Source organism: Strix aluco, chromosome 19 (assembly GCF_031877795.1).
Source record: "Strix aluco isolate bStrAlu1 chromosome 19, bStrAlu1.hap1, whole genome shotgun sequence".
Taxonomy (NCBI): Eukaryota; Metazoa; Chordata; class Aves; order Strigiformes; family Strigidae; genus Strix; species Strix aluco.
This window is the reverse complement of record NC_133949.1, coordinates 8,074,553-8,095,478: the sequence shown is the minus strand read 5'-3', so window position 1 is coordinate 8,095,478 and position 20,926 is coordinate 8,074,553. Positions and strand designations below refer to the sequence as shown.

Here is a 20,926-nt window from a genome sequence, read left to right as displayed (position 1 = left end):
CTCCTCTCCATTCTGCCAGGGTGCATGCTGTACCCAATGACATTTTTCATCTGAAAAGCCTGCGCTATCTGGAATTTCTCAGAGTCATAGACCTGTAATGGCTCTCAGGAAAATGCCAAGCATCACAGAGCTCAGCACCCATCTGGGAGGGCTGCCAGCACCACAGATCATTTTACAGGGTGCCTGCAGGTCAGAGAACATTCTCCTGGACTTCAGCTCTTCACCAGGAGGGACTACACTGAGCTTCTGGCTCTCTTTAATACATGCCTAGACAGAAACTGCTTCAGCTTGCTTTTTAGTCATGCCAGGATCATCAGGGTGTGAGCTAACCCCATTTATGTTGTGTCATGCCAAGGACTCACTGACATGAATGAGAACTCCAGAGCAATAAATATTTATCCCAGCGTCTCTAAGGGAAGGGAAAGGACAATGACGCCAGTACAGTCAGCTCCATCTCCGTCCTAAAGGTTGTCAGGAAACAGGCAATGAGTTTCCATGGACTGTCTGCAAACAGGAATGTGACTTTTGTAGCCATGGTGAAATAAATTGAAACCAAAATATTCCTAACTGTAGTGAGGTGCTAATTCTGTGGGAGGCCAGGGTGGATCCAGTCCAGGCCATTCCAGCTTTATGTGCGTCTCTGTTACTGCCTTTATCTAACAAATAGATGTAGTTTAGAGTCGTCAACACCCAGTAACTCTCTGCTCCTCCAACCACCTAACTAGGGGTGCAGCTTTTTTTTTAGACTGGGAGAGCAGGTCACCGAAAAATCCAAATAAATCATGCAGCCAAATTATCACTGAAGGAAATGTCTGAATGAAGAAAAGGTTCTTAGCACAACCCATTAAATGTTAATAGCTTACTGCAGAGACAGATGGGAACAGTCACTTGTAAGCTGACTGCTAACCCAAATATATGATGGCTGAGAGAGGATGGGCATTTTGCCAGGACCCAAGCAAGCAGAGAGAAGACTGCCAGGGAAACATAAACAATTTTTTATTTTTGCTGCAGTGCTGTCAGGACAAAGTCCTGCCCTGACCGCAGAGCAACTGGTGGGAACACGGCAGTGTGGCATGACCAGCCTTTGTGCTCTTAATGCCTGAAGCCTGGTTAGCTGTAAAACCTCATGGATGGCACAGGGCTGGCTTGCCAGAATTGCTCCATACCCCACAACTGGGGCCTGTGTTCGCCATCTAACAAGTGGCCTGACCTTGTGGTGCAGGTCCCTGGGAGGTGTGCTCCACACAGCCCTCGGGGTGGGCTCCACCAGCCTGAGCAGAGACAGCTCCGTCTGACATATCTGCAGTGGCTGTGCTTCATAGTTAATGGAGAGGTAATTAATACAGCCCCTGGAGCCTGGGGCATGAGTCATCCCATCTAAAGCAGATGTCTAAAATAGGACAGCCTGAGCACCCATTGCTTTCTGCAGACTCAGAAGGAAGCCTGGGACTGCCAAGGCAGAGGCCCAGCCCTGGGCCTCAGTGAGCATCTCACAAAAAATTCATGTAATAGATGGTGGATACATGCACATATTGCAGGCTGCCTGACAACATCCCTCCCTTCCTCTTTAATACCAGATGTGCCTTTCATTAGAGTTTTCATTTCTTCACATTTGTTTTAAATCAAGTCATTTTATCTCTACATTTTTATTAGAATGAGTAATTGGGTCAAGAAGGTCAAAAATTCTTTGCCTGACTACTGTGCTGATTGGGGAGGGGAGGAAAATAGAGTCCAGCTTTGGCTACTTCATCTGATAGCAACCAGGAGAAACAAATTAATCACCAACAGGAAGTCACCAGAGGCCTGAAGATGGAGGGAATGCCAAGGAGTGGCCAACACACGAAAGGAAAGGCATGGTGGCTCGATGGCAGCGGCTGAGCACGCATCGAGCGTAATCGTCTCCTGCCAGGCTCATCTGCCAAGATCACAAAGACTCACTGCTGAGCGCCTCAACGCTGAACTTACCACCGCTCAAACCTCATGCGAGGTGGGTGGGTTGGAGGACGCGCTGTGACCGCGCAGGCGGCCGTCCCACCTCACACAGCCCAGCCATCTCCACCACGCAGCTCTGATGGTGGCCAACATGGGCTTCCTTCACTGACCAAAGCAGGGTGGGGGGGCAGCCTCTCAATGTCAAGCAGGTAAATTAATGTCTGGTTTTTTTCATAAGTAACCCCAGTCTGCCAGCACACAAGACAAACGCATATTTTCCTGGAGTGTGTTGGAGGAGGCGGAGGAGTGGGGATGCACCAAGCTGTGGCTGGGTATCTCAGGACAAGCCTCCTTCCATCAGACACTTTCCCCAGCTCCAAGGTAAGTCCACGGCAGCGGCATGTGCTTACACTGAGATCAAGGTCTATATAAGCCACATTGCTTTGGAAAACTAATCCATTGAATCATTCCAGTGGCTACCATGTAGGAGAAACACAAAACTCCACCCAAGCCATGCTTCCAGCAACTCCAGGATCAAGTAGCTGGGGCAGAACTCCCTAGACCCATACTGAAACCCCTCCACTTCCACAGATTTGAAGAGCCATTTCCTTTAGTGCCTGCCTGCACAACATGGACACAGGAGCAGCAGAGGCAGCTGTAATGCTTTGACAACAACATCTGCACAAAACCCACATGAAGGACCCAGGAAAATGCAAAACACTTTGCCTGCCCTTGTCTGTCCCTCCACAGTGACCTAGGGGCATTTATGCTGCACAGTGAATAACACTGAAAACTGAACTTTATTTTACGGTAGCTGAGTAAAGTTTACTTACTCTTCTGGGAACTCTACAGGCTTGTTCTTGATCCTGTTATGAAGACCCAGAATATATTCATCTATAAAAGGGCACTGTAAAGCAAACAAAAGATTTTCCACTTGTCAGAGATCCTGGCACTGCTTAGGCGTTTGTCATTCATGTAACAGAAGTATATTCTGTTTGCACTCTCTCAATTTTATGCAGAGATGGAAATAAATAAAATCTCCACGTGCAAGAAATTGATTTGTTCCTTATTAAAAAATAAACGCAGAACAGCAGCAGAGGGATCTAGGGAATACATGACTGGACTGGGATAGCCCCCTCCATCCAGCCTACCAGGAGACCATGAACTACTCTTTTTAACTTTTCTCTGCTCCACTTGTACCTGCAAAATGGAGACACCGATACCAGTTGGCTTCTATCACTGCTTCAAGGTCTCTCTGTGACAAGCACCATTTGGAGCTAGATATTACTACTAAAACACTTGGGTTTCCGCTTTAAATTCAGATATCTGGACTCGAAGCATATTTTTCTGCAGCACAAGTTTTTATACCAGATTCCTTTAGATCTAGATTCTGGCTCTTCCTACCTGGCAGGGTAGGCAGGAGTGGCAGGCAGTTAACTGAGCTGCGGTGAGTACTGCAGGGGATGCAGGAGCAGCATATTCACAGGTCCTGTGAACATCTGCATCAAAACTGAAGGAACAGGTATGCCTGTTTTAGTGGGTTGTGGGCTGCTAGCAGGCCCTGTCTCGAACTGCTTGGCCAGATTAAATTATGAAATATAAAATAGGTACAAAATGTGTAATATTTACTGTACAGGGTCACACGGAACAGACAAGCATATCCTTGTGCTTGGCTTTATATTCCCTTTCCTTCCTCTAGTGCTTGCACAGAGGGAAGTAATATCACCATGAGATTATAACAGAATGTAAAACCAAGGTCATACCCTTTCACTTAAGGGTTTGGGCCAAATCATGATGGACACAGGTCAGAGAATATTTTCCATCCTGACTTAGCTCAGCGATATCACACCAGCTATGGAGATAGTTCTGCCTCTGCCATCTCCCCCAGCCACTTCTTACCCCTAGCTGGATGCCTTATACCTGTGTGGTGGGATCTGCAGTGGTCTGTGCTTGGACAGGAGGTTCAGGTAATGTACTTGCACACACAGACTGGTACCTGCTGTACTGTTCGCCCTGGGAGAGCATGGGTGGGACAAGGGGCTTCTGGCCACAGGAGAGGAAAACGCCATGACAAGACACAGAGTTTGCAAAGGCAGCTCTGAAGAGCTGGCTGGCTCTGCTAAAGTGATCTCCATCTGGCCCAGCTCAGCTCTGGCAGACAGAGCTTTCTGTAATCTGGAGTGATGAAGTGCTGCAGTGGCTTGGGATCAAGCCTATGCCCCTCTCCATGCTCTATCTGGTTTGTTTCTAAATACTGGCACTATGGATAACCCCCTGACAAACTGTTGTTGGTGCTACTGATGCTGCTCTGGGTTTGTACCACAAACAACTGCTCTGAGTACAGGGGCCAACTCTAGAAACCATCCTTTCCACAGATCACAATGTCAGCCCCTTCTCATCCGCAGGGTGATTTGGGAAAACAGGAGCTTGCAGAAGGTAGGTCTTTGTTACTAAAATTTGCCTTTATTTGGAAAGGAATGAGTCAAAAGCCAGGCAGGCAGACACTCCCATGCAGGGCTCCAGAATCGGAAAGCCAGCTTACCTTCCCGTAAACAAAGCAGTACAGGGTAATTCCCATGGCCCATACATCAAGTGCCTGAAAGAAAGCACGCACAGGCAGTAAATGAGATGCAACACAGATGATCTGAATGAGCTGGATTTTCCTACCAAATCACAGAACATTATTTGTATGCATTTAACACTTTTTGTTTTATTGTGCAGAGTCTCTCTGAAGCTGGGCTCCTAAAGACATCTGTACCATGTCTGGGTAATGTGCTGGGCCAGATGCTGCCACCCTTGTCCTTGCTGTGGAGTGCAGTGATCAGCAAGCAGCCCTTTCTTACAGGAGATGACACCTCTCAGGGCTGAACATCAAAGAGGACCTGAACCTCAAAAGTCTTCTTCCAGGCAAAAACCCCACGCTACACCCTATCCCCACATCCGCATCACAGAGCTTTGCAGTGTCCCTCACTTTCAGGGGATCAAGACATGACCTTGGTGGCCAGCAGCTTCCTGTGCCTCTTCATTATTCTGGAAGGGAATTGGGAGTTTTCTCCCTTCCCTTTGGGCAGGCAAAAGACTCTAACACGGCTCCTGTCTGGGCAGAGTTCTGCAGCAAAGTCAGTCTGCCCACACCATAGAGCAACCAATCTGAGTTTTGCCTGGACTGAACACAGAATTAGAACTTTGGTTTTACTGAACAACCCCAATTTGCACGAGAACCCCTGGGTGGGCAACACGCAAAGGATGCAGGTGTGGTGCTGCCCTTTGTGCCATGCCTGGGGGTCCCAGAAGACTGTGAGCAAAGACCTACCTTTCCACTGAAACTTTTGCCAGTGTCTGAAATGGCCTCTGGAGCCATGAAGGCTGGTGTCCCTGCCGTGCTGGAAAGCTGGGCGTCATTCCCTTCAAATTGATTGCTGACTCCAAAATCCGCGATTTTGACATGTCCATCATCCCCTAAGAGCAAGTTGGAAGGCTTGATGTCCCGGTGAATGATCTTCTGGTAGTGCACTAAAAAAAAAAAAAAAAGAAAAGTAGTAGGAGCATGGTCTGCCACAGCAGCTGACCCACCCAGAGGAAACCTTTCCAGGAGAATGAAACTAAAGGTGCGAGCTCAGGCATCCCACTCGAGGCTGCTATTGGATATACAATATAATGCAGTAGAAGTACCATTTCCTATAGCCGTTCCTTTTCGGTGCCTCACTGGGATGTACAGAGCACAACACTCCAAAATACATCTGCCACCAGTAATTATGCAAAGAACACACATGAACCCAAAAATAGCCCAACCAGCAGGACCAAGCAGAGCTGTTAGAGAAGGAAATTACTCAAATCTTGCAGATTTGCTTGGCCTCATTGGACCAGCTGATGGGTTGGGAAGCTTGCTGTATGGATCCAAATAAAGAGGTTAATTTTTGATTTGTTTATTTTGAAACTGCAATGCAATAAAGCGAATCAAAAGGGGCAGAACCACAGGTAGAATGAAACAGGCCCAAAGGAGGTAATTAGGCAAAATAAGACAACTAGCAGGCCAGCACCAAGGCCAAGCTCAGAAATCAGTGGGTGTTTCCAACTGAAAAAGATGCCTCTGACCATGGAGCAGTCAGCAGGTGGTTGGTGTCAGCACCCCCAAAAAGGCGCTCTCTCTCTAGGCATGCTTCACAACGGAGCCCACAAATAGAGAAACGACCTCAACTTGTTTTGCATCACCCCAAACCTCCCCCACCGCAAAAAGCTGCCAGCCACTCTGACCACTGTTGCACAGAGCCATGGCCAAACCTCTGCCATGCAGCCCTTCAGAGCAAAGGCTGTCCCTACGTGTGGCCCTTCGCCCCGCGAGGCTGCAGCAAAGACTACAGCTCTGTCCCAGCTCCACCAGGCCAACTATGGACACTATGAATTGCTTGTACATCCAAAATGAAAGAAACCCTTGCAAAGAGCTTGAAGGCTGAGATGCACTGAAAACACCACCAACAAAAAAAATCTCACTCATTACAAGCTATCTGGGAAGCAATATTGCAGCTGTAAGAAAGCCATTTCTGGACAACTGAGTGAAGTGGCAGCAGGGAGTTGAAGGAAGGTGGCTGACTTCTCAGGAACTTGGAGAACAAATTGAAAAATAAAAAAAAACCCCAAAACTTTCAGAACATAAAATTACCCCAAAAGCAGAACTACAGAAAACCCAGGAGACTTTACTGAACAGGAAAGGAAATCCTTTCAGACTTTACTGCCCTTCCGAGGGGAACAAGACCCCCCAGCCTCCCTCCTGCCCCAGCCCCAACCACCATTTTCACATTTTCTTCTTGCAAACGGAGCATGTTTGGTTTTATACCTCCCCATGAGCACTTTTCCTATCTCCTAGGAAATACACGATTTGGTGGGGGAAAATGCTGGTCTAATCCTTTCCTGCTTTACAAACTTGGTCAACACACTGCCACCAAAGCAGCCTGCGCTATGGAGCATCCCGAGAAAGAATAAACTTCATGTAATTGTTCTGCTCTTTTCAAGCCAGCTTTCCAGCAGCCATGTCTGGGAGTGGAGGTCATGCTTGCAGAGACTTTTTCTGCAAGGACCTCTCCTTAGTTTAAAGCACTGTCAGGGGTGCTGTCCTTGGCACATTAAAGAGCTGATCTGGAGACCCAGCAGACAAAAGCTTGCTGGAGAGCACTGGCGCTTACATCCTCTTCCAGATGCACAGCAAGTACGTGGTCATGCTGTGATGTGAGCCAGTTAATGCTGTAACAGCCCAGCTAGACAGTCAGGATAAACACTGAAAACCCTGCAACAACAGTAATTATGAGGAGACATCTGCTCCACAGCAAAGCTGGTGGCGAGCTGACATTTCATTATGGTAATATAGGGAGGGCAAAAAAGTGAGGGGAGGAGTGAAGTTTCCCTTCAGGAGGTGATTAGCTGCCTTTTATGCAGGTGTCTGGTATCCTGCCTGATACTGCAGGGCTAAGATTCCCAATGTCTCTAAAAAAAATACAGGCCACAAACATACAAGGGCCATACAAGTACATCCCTGGAGCCAAGTCTGTGAAAACTGAGGGAGTTACACTAGGCAACCAGGTAATCTAGGCTTTTTATTATTTCTTCCATACAGGAAAGTAAAAAAACCAAAAGAAAACCACAAACCAATTCCCGTATCAAATAACTATTTATCTTGTAAAACACATTCCCTGCCTTTGTACCATCTAATAAAAGTAGAGGAAAAACACGGGTCATTTGCCAGATGCTCTGTGTTTGTTCAGTGCCCATCTCAGCCCGGTACCCAGCAGGTCTAGGCACTGCTGGCTGTTAGGCACAGGAGCAATACAAATGTTGCACAAAGAAATAAGAAACACATCCTTTGCAAAAATCAAAGCCAAACAGCACGTGAACATTTGCGTGTCCCAGACCAGAACATCCACATGCCTGACGTGAGCTTTAGGGACAGTGACAGTCTCTGATCTCAACTGTTCAGTGGAAAAAATTAGCACAAGTGCCTGAGGGGCAGAGGAGCACAGGCTGCACTCTCAGAAGTGAGCCTGACAAGTCCCACGGCTTTGCAATGCAGTGTCAGCCAGGCACTTCTGCAAACCTGGCACACAGTTTAAATAACAACAAACTGGGATGGGAGGGAGATGGGCACAGAGGGAAGTGGCTGGCCAGGTCAGGAGCAGCGCTGCAGGGAGCTGTGTCCAACCCACATGCTGTGCTGCCATGCTGTCTGGGTGACAGTAATGAAAATCTTGTGCCAGCTGGCTTGAAAGATTTCTGCTATCTGCAAATCCCCTCTCCTATCCAGCTGCCTTGTGCAGAGGCAATAGCCATGAAGAAAGAAGGACGAGGGACAGAAGTTGTTCACCGAGCACCAGCTGGTGTAAATGAACAAGGTTCCATCACAGCTATAAAAATTGTAAGAGCAAGAGCTCATGTCTGCCAAGAAATGGTTTGGTGTGGAGCTGCTAACCTGGTGAAGGCAACCTGAAATCCCTTTTCTGCTCTGAACAAACACAATTCTTAAAGTCCCAGTCTGACAGCTGCTGTGGGCGTCCTCCCCTGCACAGCTATCCAAAACAGGCTTCAAAATGCAGAGTTTTATCCTCTCCTGTGCTGTGCCCTGCCACCAGTACAGTTCAGTACAATGCAGGGCTGCAGAAAGAAGAGTAAAAGATTCCCCAAAAATCATTACCTGGCTTGTTTGAGAGCTGCAGAAAGGAAGCAGAACGGCTCATCTGCAGGACATCAACAGTCTCAGAAAAACTTTCCAATACACCAACTTCTGCTGCAAGCCCAGATCTCTTGCAGATTATGCATTGCAGGGAGAAGGGCAGGGAACAATTAATTCAGCAGGGCTGGCCAAAGGCTGATGGGCCAAGTGGTGGAATGTGCCCGCAGTGACACAAGCATCACCGTCACACACTGCAAAGGAGCCCGGGGACAGAGCTGTCTTGCAGGAGAGGTACCTGTTAAACCAGCGTGATCTGCATTTCCAGCACAACAGGCAGTGGAGAAGACGGTGTTATCCCTGCAGAACTCCAGAGGGAGAGCCAAGCATGTCAGAAATAAAAGCCTACCACTAATGATACCCTCCAGACTGCTAATGACTGTACAGAAGGGACGATGGCACAAGGAGCACACAACCCACGGAGCCACCCAAGGGGAGCCGGTGACAGCCACAGTCAAACACAATCACCGGCACAAATTAACCCTCTAATTGCACCATCCCGAGGCATCTGGGAGCAAGTTTCTTCCTTCTGCAGATATAAAAGCAGCAAGTAGGAAAGGCACCTTCGTTAGGATTGCTATTCACTGTCACTGGAAGCCAGGACCAGAGGCCCCAGAAACCAAACATTCATCCTGTCCTTGGGATTAAGGACATGTTGCGACACGGCCACTAGCAAACAAGAGCAGGGCTGCATCAGGCACAGAAGAGAAGGAAAAGCACTTTCAATATCCGAATAAAAACCCCAAATATGCTTTAATGAAACATAACCAAAATAACTACCTGTATCGCTGCACCTGAACTTGTTCCATGAGGGTTTGGGGATTATTCTTCTTTTAAACTAACCCATGAGCTCCCCTTATTTCCCTTCATGGGGAACTGGGACCCCTAATCTGAGTTCATGCCTTCAAGAGAACTTCCAGCTACTCTGTGTCCTGCTCAAAGAGACTGGCCACAGCAAGGCGTTGGGTTTTTTGCTTGCAACATTACAGAAACAGTCACAAAGTAGGCAGACACCAGCCCTGTCAAGACTGCCCTCAGACCCAAGCCGTCCAGCCGAGGGGACGTGGCTGCTGGATGCACACAGCCTTGGGAAGGACCTTCCCATCGGTGCTCCACTCCCAGGTCCCACCTGCCACACACAAGGGGGACATCAACAGCCGAAAATCACTCATTCCCATGCAAATGTACCCATCTGCATCCCTCCCAAGGTTAAAATCGATGCTGAGCTGGCCAAGGAAGAGCACTTTACTGAAGCTGCTTTGACAAACTGACAAAATGGTTCCACTTGTTCCTTTTGCGTGGAAAGGATTTTGCTCTAAAAGCAGAGGTCAGCAGCTTGCTGGAACAACCTCCCATGGGCTCCAAGATGTTCTGCACTTTCTCTGCTGACAGACCCGATTCAAAGAACAGATCAATACCTCTTCATAATGAAAATGAAACAATGTAAGATATTACAGAGCCCTTAGGAAAAAGTCTGATTCTGCAGCGCTCCATTAAATTTGGTTTTATTAGACCTATCCTTCACTTCAGTGGAAAGGTAACAGTATTTCAGGCCTATTTGCATCTGAATAACAATCCCATGGATTTCTAGAGCATCATCTATGCAAAGATCCCAAACCGGGTTAGAAATGCTTGCTTACTAAACCTCACAGTCTCCCCATGAACAAAGCAGGCTGGACAGGTGAAGGCCCATGTACTATATTTTCATCACAACTTGTGTTAGAAAGCCTGACTAGGCACATCTGAAGTTGGACTTAGTCAAACCCTAGAGCCCAAGGGTGCTCAGAAACAAGGGAAATCATGCCTAAAAGCCTAGACTGTCTCCTGACTTGGGGCATGGAGCGCAGGCACCTAAGAAAAGCCTGGTGAAGGCTGATGCTATGAGGCACATCGACAGAACCTCAGAGGAGGATTTGGAACCCTCAGGGTGTGAGCAACAACTGGGAAAGGACCATCTTCTTCTGTCCTTGATTTCAGACACAGCCTCCAGCAGGTACACTGCAATACTGCCTATAGCAGCTGGTACTTTGGTGTTCAAATTTGAGCCCATATGAAACAGCTACTCAAAATAAAAGGTCTCCTTGAAAATCTGCTCTTCAGGGCTTTGTTTCTTCATTAAGATGTATTTTAATTCAGTTGGTATTAGCAGCATGGATACAATAGTTTGGGTGTTCATGTACAAATCAGAGTAACCCAGTTTCTCAGAGCAATGGGGGTGTGAGATGTGCCCTGCTGGGGCTGCCCACTTCTGTTTTCTCACCTTCCCAACAGGGGCAGAACAAAGAAGCACCCGCTGCTTCATGAAAAGCTGCCTGTGACCTTGCAGCTGGTCCTTATGGCTGAACTTGTCCCAGGATGGACTCTCTGAAAGCCTCTCCAGTGGCACACCTGGATTACTCACATCCTTTCAATAGTTTCAGGCTGTCTACACTCACTTCTCCCCTAACTTCATCAGAACCAGAAACATGGTTTCTCTTTCTTGGCCCTAGACAGTGGGACAGCCAGGAGGCTGTCACAGCTGCCTGGTGGTACTCTGCCATCCAGATGCCTCCAAGCCTGCAAACACTCTGGGTGCGGACTGTCCAGGGAATGAGCAGCTAGTTTGTACTTCCAGAACACAAAACATGCCCATTTAGGACATCGCTTTGATGCACATTGAACATCATCTCTGTGAAAAGCCAGCAGGTGATGTGGAAATGGTAGTAAAAGGAAGCACAGGCTTATGTGCCTCTGAACTGGGGTCAGCGTGGGGTCAGCGTCCCTGAAGAACCAATAGGTAGTCAGAGCCAAATGACTTCAATAATCACAAAATGAAACTCTTGCAGAAAGCCAGCACTCCAAGTACCGCTGTTAACACACACATTGTCCCCGAGAGGGTCTCGCTGCTCGGGCAGGTATGGGGCAGGGCTGAGGTGGAGCATCACGGCTGTAAACTGTGCTGTGGCTCAGAGATCCTGCAGCGTTTGTATCTTGAGGCAGCGTTCAGGCAGGGGTGACTCTTCCGTGGCTGCGGTACAGTAGATAGGACTGGAGAAAGGGGCAGATTTTGGGGAGGATCTCTGCTGCTGGGCCAGCTGGCTCCTCTCTGTGCACGCAGCACACAGCCCTGCCTGGGCTCTCTCCAGGTCTCCTGCCGCTCTGCCTCCCTGCTCCATCACCGCTCGTCAGCAAAGCCCTGCTGAGCACATCACTTCTTTCTGTTCAGTCCCTTGGCTGCCTTCGGTGGGACAAGACAGCTTTTTTCATGTCATGCAACTCATTTCACAAATGCTCCTTGCTTCTAGATACCGCAGGCTGCTCGGAGACTAAACAGGCTTTTCTTTTCATTCAGAAGCAAACACCTGGGAACTGTCTGCCTAGATTAACACCCAGTGAAGACCAGGAGGGAGCAGAGACAGAAGGGCTAGAAAAAGAGGAATTGTTCCTTGGTCCTCTTAAAAAAGGACCACTTTCACTGCATTCTGTTCTGGAAACCTTAGAGCTCCAGCAATACCAACTTGCTAAAAGCTCACTTAAAAATTATACATATAAAACTCTGCAATGCACTGACACATCCTGCTATTTACTGAGGCCGATGCTGAATTATACTTGATTAAAAACAGAATCCCATTCCCATTCAAGGGCAAAAGCAATCCATATGGTGCTACTGCAGAGTCTGCTTAGTATTACTCTCACATCACCCCTGTAGCAAAGAAATGATTTAACACCCTCCCAAGGAAACTGCTGCACCACCATCCAGAGCTTAAAACAGAAGGCTGCTCTTTGAAGCAAGCCTCTGTCCTTGTCCTCAATGCTCCACCGAGAAAGGGCCGGAGGACATGGACACAATGTGCTGTGCAAGGGAAACACCTTCCTTCCCTCCCATGCTCAGCTCACTGCAGTGGTTTAGTGTAGCAGCTGTGGCAAGGATCCCAGCTCTGATTTTCTCATCTCTGTTCACTATTTTGCCACTCTCTTGATGCATCCATCAATCCTCTGCCACTTGAATATGTTGCTTAAGCCCACGTTTTACAAAAGGGGGCCCCAACACTGCCCAGCCCTTTGGAAGAGTTCAGCTTCCATTTGTGCTCCATCTTCAGCACCTGGCTGACCACAGTGCTCCTGGCAGAAGGGATGGGTATGGGATACTGCCAGTAGGAAGCAACGGGGAAGAGGAAGGAGAAGTAGCCTTGCCAAAGGCTGCCCGTCTACACCTGTCCTCCAAGCCACGTGAGCACACCACCTATCACCACTCACAGAGGACATGCAGAGCTTCCTGCCACGGCTACACCTGCCAACGCTCAAGGGACCCCCCTGGGAAAGCGGGGAGCAGGGTACGTGCAGCAAGTACTGTCAAAACCACCTGCACAGTCTGTGCCAAGGGCTGCCTCTAAACCCAAGCACAATCACCTACGTAACTGCATCAGACAACAACAGAAATCAGAGTGCTTGATCTTTAAGAGGCTCTAGCACATCTCTCTGATCTGCTCCACCAGCTAATTACTCTCACTCTTATACAAAGTCCTCATCGATCAGTATCAGTAACACTTGCAGCTACAGGAAAGGTTTTTTTTGGTTTTTTTCATCATCCAAACAGAGATTGTCTGCACATGATAAAACACAAGCCAGCTCCTCTTCTCCTGGTGGTGCCATTTATAACACCCAGCACCTTGCAGCTGTAGTTGCAGTCGAGAGCCCTCACCCCAACATGCTCCATTTTGAGGGGCTCTGAACTTGTGCAGGCAAGAGGCAGGAGCACAGAAGGAGCAGGTCCCCATTTCCCACAGGGAAATGCAGGCACAGATGGATCAAGTAGCTTGTTGGGAATCACAGCAGAACATGCAGCAGCTCCAGCACTGACTTGTGTCCCAGCTCTGCTGGCCCACGCCAACAAGAGGTCTGAGGAACTCACCTCTGCCAAGAACCAAACCAGATCAAACCCATCTACAGCACTGATGCTTCAGCGCACCAACCCCGGGCTTATGTTGCAGTAGATATTCTTCAGAAGAGAAAAGACTGTGTTGACTCAGCTGTTGATTTATTTTCTTAAATTTCCTTTTAAGATAACGGAAATTGTACTTACATATTGATGATCAAGTAGATTAAGTCTTATCTCAGAAAAGCCAGCTTTGATCTGCACGTCAGGCACTTTGTTATTGCTCCAGGCTTAGCACGCGGGGCTCCGGAGCATCGCAGGCATTCGCACAGGTGCCCTGCAGAGAACAGCTGCTGGAAAGGGAACTGCTCACAGCTTCAGCTGCATGTCACAACCTTCCCTTCAACCCAGTCGCTCAGATGAGACAAGCATTCCTTTGCAGAGGGGACCAGAGTTGTCACCCTTAGTTTCCCTAGACACAGTCATAGTAGGGAAATTGTGCATTTTCTACGGACAATGCAGGAAATAATGTTTTTTCTTCCTTTCAGCCACACTGACAGCAATCGTTTCAGCTTCTTGTGAGCTGAATAAAATACTAAGCTTGCAGCTACACAGCAGAAGGGACAGTTGCTGTGCTTCATCTTGACTGTGCAAGTCAGCAGGGTTTTCCCCGGTCAAGCTTGCGTGCGTGTTCAGCGTTAAGTGTCTGCTCCTGGCTCGTGTCACCACCAGGCCACCTGCTTAGACAGACCTTGCATTTGATTATTCTTATTCCTTACTTAGGCTCTTACTAAACAAAGATGCTTGCATCCCAGTCCTAAAACCAAATGGGGATACTTGCCTGGCATATGCCTCATGTCTTTTGATGGAGTATGCTTCTCCCTCACAACCTCTGCTGTGGCTCCCACATACATCTCCTGCCACTGGAGAAGAGCTTAAGGTATCTACTCCTTGTGTTGAACCGAACATCTGCTCACAACAAGGAAAACCTTTCTGGCCAGCTGACAGCTGCCAGACACTGGAAGAAAATCCTCCCATTACACGCTTCACCTGGTACTGGTTTCCACTGTCCATTTGCCAGAGCAAACTGGCATGACACCAAATTCACCTTCATTCAAACCCATTTACTGTGCAGTTATTAAATATAAGTCAACACTGAGTCAATCCAGAAGGAAATTTTACTGCCTTCAAGAAGTCAAACCCATATTCAGGTATCACCATATCCAGGATACTCAGAGTAAAACAGCAGAATAATCTGTCTGTCCAGCAAACTTGTAGGCTTTGTTGGTGGAGGGGTATGTTGACTCCTGCAGTACTTTCAGCCACATTTACTGTAGAAGACAACTCTGAAATACTGTTGGGCCCCCAGGCTTGGGGGGGCTCCAGGACTGCTAGCTTTTTCTGACAGATGGTCACAGCGGTGGAAGGATGCTTGGCACAGACAAGAACTCTGCAGCCTTGTAAAGCCACCCATGAAGATGTGATGAGGTCTATAAACTAGGGGTGGCACAGAGATGGCATGACTGTTCCCAAGTCCCTGCTGGCATCAGCTGAAACCTGCAGGATCAGACTCAGCCCTGAACAGGAACTGCTCCCCACAGTATGTAAACAGGAGATAGAAGATGCTGAAGATTTACACAAGTTTAAAAAGGGATTGCACAAATGAATGGAACAATATCGGAGGCCAATAAATACAAAGACATAATGTTTGGCTGAGGAAATGCACGGGCCACCGGTCTCAGGGTGCTGGAAGGTATGCTGCAGGGTGCACGGCTGCCTGGCTCTGCGGGGCAGCGCCGTATTCACCTCCCAGCTTTCAGGACTGACTCCTGTCACGGCTGCTAACTCCTTCAGCGACTATTCACTATCCAGAACATCTATTTCTGCTGAGTACCACTGGGAAAGCAATGTTTGCCTGACTAGAAGGGAGACTGAAGCTTAAATAACCCCAGATAAGCACTACTAGAGGGAATTCACAAGTGGAAAGGGAGGTAATTGCACATATCCCCAATTCACAGAAACGCTTAAGCACATGCTTTAGTTAATGACACAAATAATCCAGCAAAACTTTTCCATCCAAAGCACTTAAGTACATTCTGAAATTACCACTCCAGCAGTACTTACAACACGCAGATGACAGCCTGCATCCCCAGTTCACGAGGGAGTGTGTGCAATGCCATCAGTACTGGGCAAGCCTTGCAAGCGGGAGCAAAAGCACTTTCCTTCGTAGGGCCCATTTCACCAAGATGGGAATTGGAAGTTTGCATGTGCTCAAATAACTCCTGACATAGTCCACACAACAGGGCCCAGGTCTAAGACGGGTATAGGAAAACAAAACATGTGAACCAGCAATATTACCACATGTTAAGGTCAAAATATTTTCCCAGCAGTTTGGGGGACAGAGGAAGGGATACTCTACCACAGGCAGATCTCCCCAGCTCTCAGACCTTGACCCTGCCTCTGTTTCTTCTTTGCTCAGGCTGGGACCATGCATGTATCAAAGTGCACTTCCTGCTATTAAACATAAATGAAGAAACCTGGATGAAAGCAGTCAACAAAGCAAGGTGGCACCGTGCCATTGCCTGGATGGGGGAGCTCCCGGCCCTCTCCAGGGCATCTGTCCCTGCCTCCCACCATGCTGAAGCCAGGCTTCCCACCTGGTGTGGGATGCTTCTGCTCTCATCACACTGATCACTGCCTCCCTCCAAACACTTGTCCCCAGAGCCAGCCCTCTTGCAGGAGGCCTCCACCCCAGGCAAGCATCAGGAATAACCAGTGGAGTACAGTCCCCACAGACACACAGTGGCCATGGACCACGTGCCACCACCAGTAATTTAAAAGCTCAGCCCATGTCTCCCACCAGCTTGGCCCCTGCGGCCCCTTCCCGCTCACCACACCGAGGGCAGTGAACTGGCCTGGATTAACACCTTGCAGGCTCCGACAGGAATCCAGTTTGCAACTTCTAATTTAATAAAACCCAACCAGCAATGATGCATTTGCTGCTGTGATGACGGCAAGCTTGAAGCAGCTGCATGGTTATCAAGTCTCCCAAATTACATAACAATTATATATGCTTACATTAAAATTACCTTGCAATCTCTAGATTGCCTGGCAACATTTTTCCTTCAGCGCGCACGAACGGTGCACTTTTCTTAATCACATAATAATAGCCACGCATTTACCCAGCAGTTCTGAGAACACCATTTTAAACTTTCATTTGCTAATAAAATAAGTAGTTACTCAACAGCCCAAAATAAAGCATCTTATTGTTCCTCTTGCTGGGAGTGCTTGGGCATCCTATAATTTATTGCCCAGCTTCACTCCCTCTGCCTAAGACTACTCACACTTTACTACTACCTTTTTTTTATTACTATCTTCTAAACTCAAAGTTTCCTCTGAGCAGGAACTGTTATGCCAGCAGCATCCAGCACAGCACAGCTTGGATCTCGCAGCCAAGGCATGCAGGTTCTGCTATAATGTGAATGTTAATAAGAAAAGAAAAAGCTGCAATCTTTGCCCTTCAAACTCTACTGAAAAACAGTCTTGAGCTTCCCATTCATATATACATTTCCACCAACTTTCTGGGGTGACCTGGCTGATTTTGGCAGCACCTGGAAGCATGTGGACTGTCACAGACTTGCAGACATTGACTTTATTCCCACCCACTGGTTTTAGACAAAAAATGAGGTGGTATTGCATTTCCATGTGGAGATGGACCAGGGCACTGCAAACCAACTTCCTCTGCCTTGGCACGTCACGCTCAGAGACTTGTTCTCTGCAGGTGTTTGAAACCAGGTGAGTCTTCAACAAAAGCCTCGTAGAAGTGCGGGGCTCTGAGGAGCTGCTGAGCTTGCAGGGGCCACTGGAGATCAGTAAAATTGAGGCAGACATGGCTCAAAGCACTGTGGCAGCATGAAACATTACTTTTGAGTTTGATGCAGCTACACACTGGCTTTCTAAAAGCACATTTGAAACAATTCCCTCTGGTTTGTGAGAGAAGCAGCTGTTTATTTCCTAAGGTTGAAACAGCTGGAAAAATCTCACCTTGGAATAAACAGGGAGGGTGACACAGCTCTGCCTTGCACATGCCTGACTTTCCACACTTTTCACTGCCCATTGACTGGGGATGATGATCACTTGCTCAAGTGTCCTTGTCCCTCCCTCTGCTGGCTGCCCTGCCTTCAGATTTGCCACCAAAACCATGCGTTTGCACTGCCAAAGTAAGCCAGGCTTATAAAAGGTTGCCATGCCTGAGAGATGCCAAGCTAACCCAGAGCAGTCACCGGGAACCTGGCACAGCGCAGCTACCTCTGCCGTCAGGTCAGCACAGAGAGAACCTCAAGGACAATGTGGACAAGCTGCTGGAGGGGAGACGAGGATGGAAGAGGAGTCAAACCAAAGGCCCACCTACCCCAGCACCCTGTCTCCTGCCAGGGTCAATAGCTTGGGGAAAAGCATCAGGCAGAGAGATGTAACACCTCCAGCACCTACACTCCCCACTTTAGGCAGCCTGATGGCAAACTCTGCCTGTAACCTCATATTTCATTGTCCTTTTCTTCTACATATCTGTCTAATCACTTGCAGCCTGTTTAGTTCTGACACCTGCTATCTCCCCAGTGCTGAATTTCACGGTTTAATTATACAGTACATGAAAAAGTAATTCCTTCCAGTTTAAACTGGCTACCCGATTATTTTGTTTGCTACCCCTTAGTTCTTGGGGTTTTAGAGACAGAGAAGATTCATTCCGTGTCCACCACTTCCCTGACACTTAGGATTTTATAAGTCTCTGTCATACCACCCCTTCCTATGATAATTTTTAAATCTTAAGAGCTTTGGTCTTATCTCTGTACAGACAATGTTCCATCTTTGTACATAAGATGTTCCAGGACCATCCTGATCACCCTTCTCACGCCTTTTTCAGTTCAAGAGCTGTTTCTAAGACAGGCTGAGCCAAGTTGCACAAAATATTCAAGATAGTCCTTGCCTGTACCTAAAGCTCTTACAGATCCAACTAACTGTATAATGATGTTTTCTGGTTTCTTCTCTACTTCATTCCCAATAATTCCCCAAATCTGGTTAGCTTTGTTGAATGTCACTAAGTAATGGGCTGGCATTTTCAAGAGAACTATCCAGAATGAAGCCTGAGTGAGAACAGCTAATTTAGAGCCCATCACGATGTATGTATTTTTAGTGTTGTTTCTCCCCTTCATGCATTATTCTGCAGTCAGCAACATGAATTTTTATCTGCCATTTTATCGTGCCATCACTTGCTATCATGGCATCTTCCTGCCAGTCTTTGCAGTCAGTTTTAACAATGACTATCCTGAATAACTAGATGTCATCCCCAATCTCTCTTATTGTACTCTACCCTTTCTCTGGTCATTTAGGAATACATTGAACAACCCAGGCCACATTATGGATTCCTGTTTACCTGCACTAGTGATTTTTCCATTGTGAAAGCTGTATTCCTACTTTCCTGATTGTCTAGTTATTAATCCACAAGAGGCCATCCAACCAAAGAGACTTACAAGCTTCTTTATGAGCTACTGTTCATGGATGTAATCAAAAACTGGCAACTGAAACACAATGTAGTAACAGGATCACCTTATCTACATGTTTGTTGTCTTCTCTGGAAAACCAATAGATCTGTGAGGCACGAACTGCCTCTGCACAAGCTGCACTGACTCTTCCTCCTCATATTCAGTCGTCCAACCATGGTCAAATCTTTAGTGCATCGGTGTGCAGGGAAAGCAGTCGATGATGAGACCACTGAACTCTGTGGAAGGTTGTCTACAAGGAAGCCAGCAGAATCAAACAGGCAGAGAGACAAACGCAGCTCACCAGCAGTTTGACAATGCACCAGCTGGTACCGGAGCAGTAATTGCAGACCAGGCCTCTCATAGGTACCTCTCACATACGAGGCCACATTACGTGGGTCCCTGGCAGCACCCTGTGCGTGAGCTGCTCCAGTGCAAGCAGCAGAGCTGAGGATAAAGGCAGGGACCTGAGATGAGTGAGCAGTAGGGGATCTGAGTTGTACCTTCTGACTTGGTGACAATGCCAAGGGAGCCTTGGGAGGAGTGGGAATGTGCAGTGTAATACAGACACAGCATGGGAGTAATGTCCAGTGCCACACCGCACCAAAGCACCAGGCTCTCTGACCTACACCCCCCTGCATGGTACAGATGTGTCCTGCACTCACAAATGCCCAGCTCTACTGTGCTTGCTACTTTCAGAGGTCTGTCTTACAGAAAAGAAAGCAACCAGCAATTTCATGGTCATCCTCCCACTGCTGGCACAGGTTAGAAGAGAAGCCCAGCCATAAAGCCTGCAGCACAAGGTTTGCAGATCAGCAGTGAGCAAATGCACCATCTAACAGCCTCACATCCCCCGCCATGGAGAGCAAGAGGTTACATGTATGTGCCAGCTCTGCTAAGAGTCCATGAGGGGTAACACCAGCCAGCCCTCGCTGCTCCTCAGGGCCCACGCTCACAAGATGCCAGCGCATAGACTGCTCTATCCTGTGTCAATTCAGAGACCCCTCTTCTCCCAGCCCTGCCAGATTCATACCAGCAGGGACATGTCAACTACAATGGGGCCAGAAAAACCCCTGCTGTCATTTACAGACCTATTGCGGTTGCCTTCAGGACAGGCGCTCAGCAAAGAATCCGGCCTCAGCCACACTGGGAGAAGACTTACTAAAAAAAGATAATGATAATCAAACAGGCTACAAAGAGGAACCATGCTGCTGGAGTCTCCAGACAAAGCCTGGGAACACCCTTGAGTCACCACCTCCCTGTGGAGGGTACAGCAGTGCTGGGGTCTCGTCACCCCACAGCCCTGGGTGATGAGGAGTCACTCAGACTGACGCTGCAGAGGGAGCAGACAAGGACAGACACTCTCCCTGTGCTGCCTGCCAGCTCTCCCCATGGCCAGCGCTTGCCCTGCTGAGCTAGAGACAGGAATTTGCTCCAGATGAAGCCAACTACTCAGTCCGTGTCACTGCAAACACCCTTTTTCTGGCTCTATTGCCTTCAAAGACACTCTCCAAAAAGAGACAAATGGAAGAAAAAAGGAAGCCACTATTTTCCTAATGTCCTTCCGAAGGAACACCTGCTCCCGGCATCTGTGATGCTGTCTGGGTAAACCTGAGCAGGGCAACCCCCCACTGGGGACCTGACTCGCTCGGCCGACAGCCCACCGGAGTGGAGAGGCTTCTCCCCAGCGGAGCAGGAGGCTGACGCACGCGCTCCGCAAAGCTGCTCTCAGTGCTGGTGGTACTCACAGTACTCAATGCCCAAGACGATGTCTCTGAAGTAGAGCCGAGCCTGCTCCTCGCTGAAGGGCTGATCACTTGGTACCTCCATGACAGGCCTGTTAGGAAGAGGAAGAGTAATTAAGTACTTTACAGTAACACTCCCTGA

General features: G+C 48.1%; 1 protein-coding gene across 4 annotated transcripts in view; it reads right to left on the bottom strand.

Annotated features, from left to right (window-relative positions):
- CAMKK1 (calcium/calmodulin dependent protein kinase kinase 1) overlaps positions 1-20,926 on the bottom strand; it is a 108,422-nt gene that overhangs the window by 20,653 nt on the left and 66,843 nt on the right. For all 4 annotated transcript variants that reach the window (XM_074844806.1, XM_074844805.1, XM_074844808.1 and 1 more), the window contains exons 9-12: positions 20,788-20,876; positions 5,246-5,445; positions 4,475-4,528; positions 2,766-2,839 (exon numbers count right to left, since the gene is read on the bottom strand). In XM_074844806.1, coding sequence (XP_074700907.1) covers positions 2,766-2,839; positions 4,475-4,528; positions 5,246-5,445; positions 20,788-20,876 — 417 coding nt within the window. The remainder of the gene's footprint in view (positions 1-2,765; positions 2,840-4,474; positions 4,529-5,245; positions 5,446-20,787; positions 20,877-20,926) is intronic.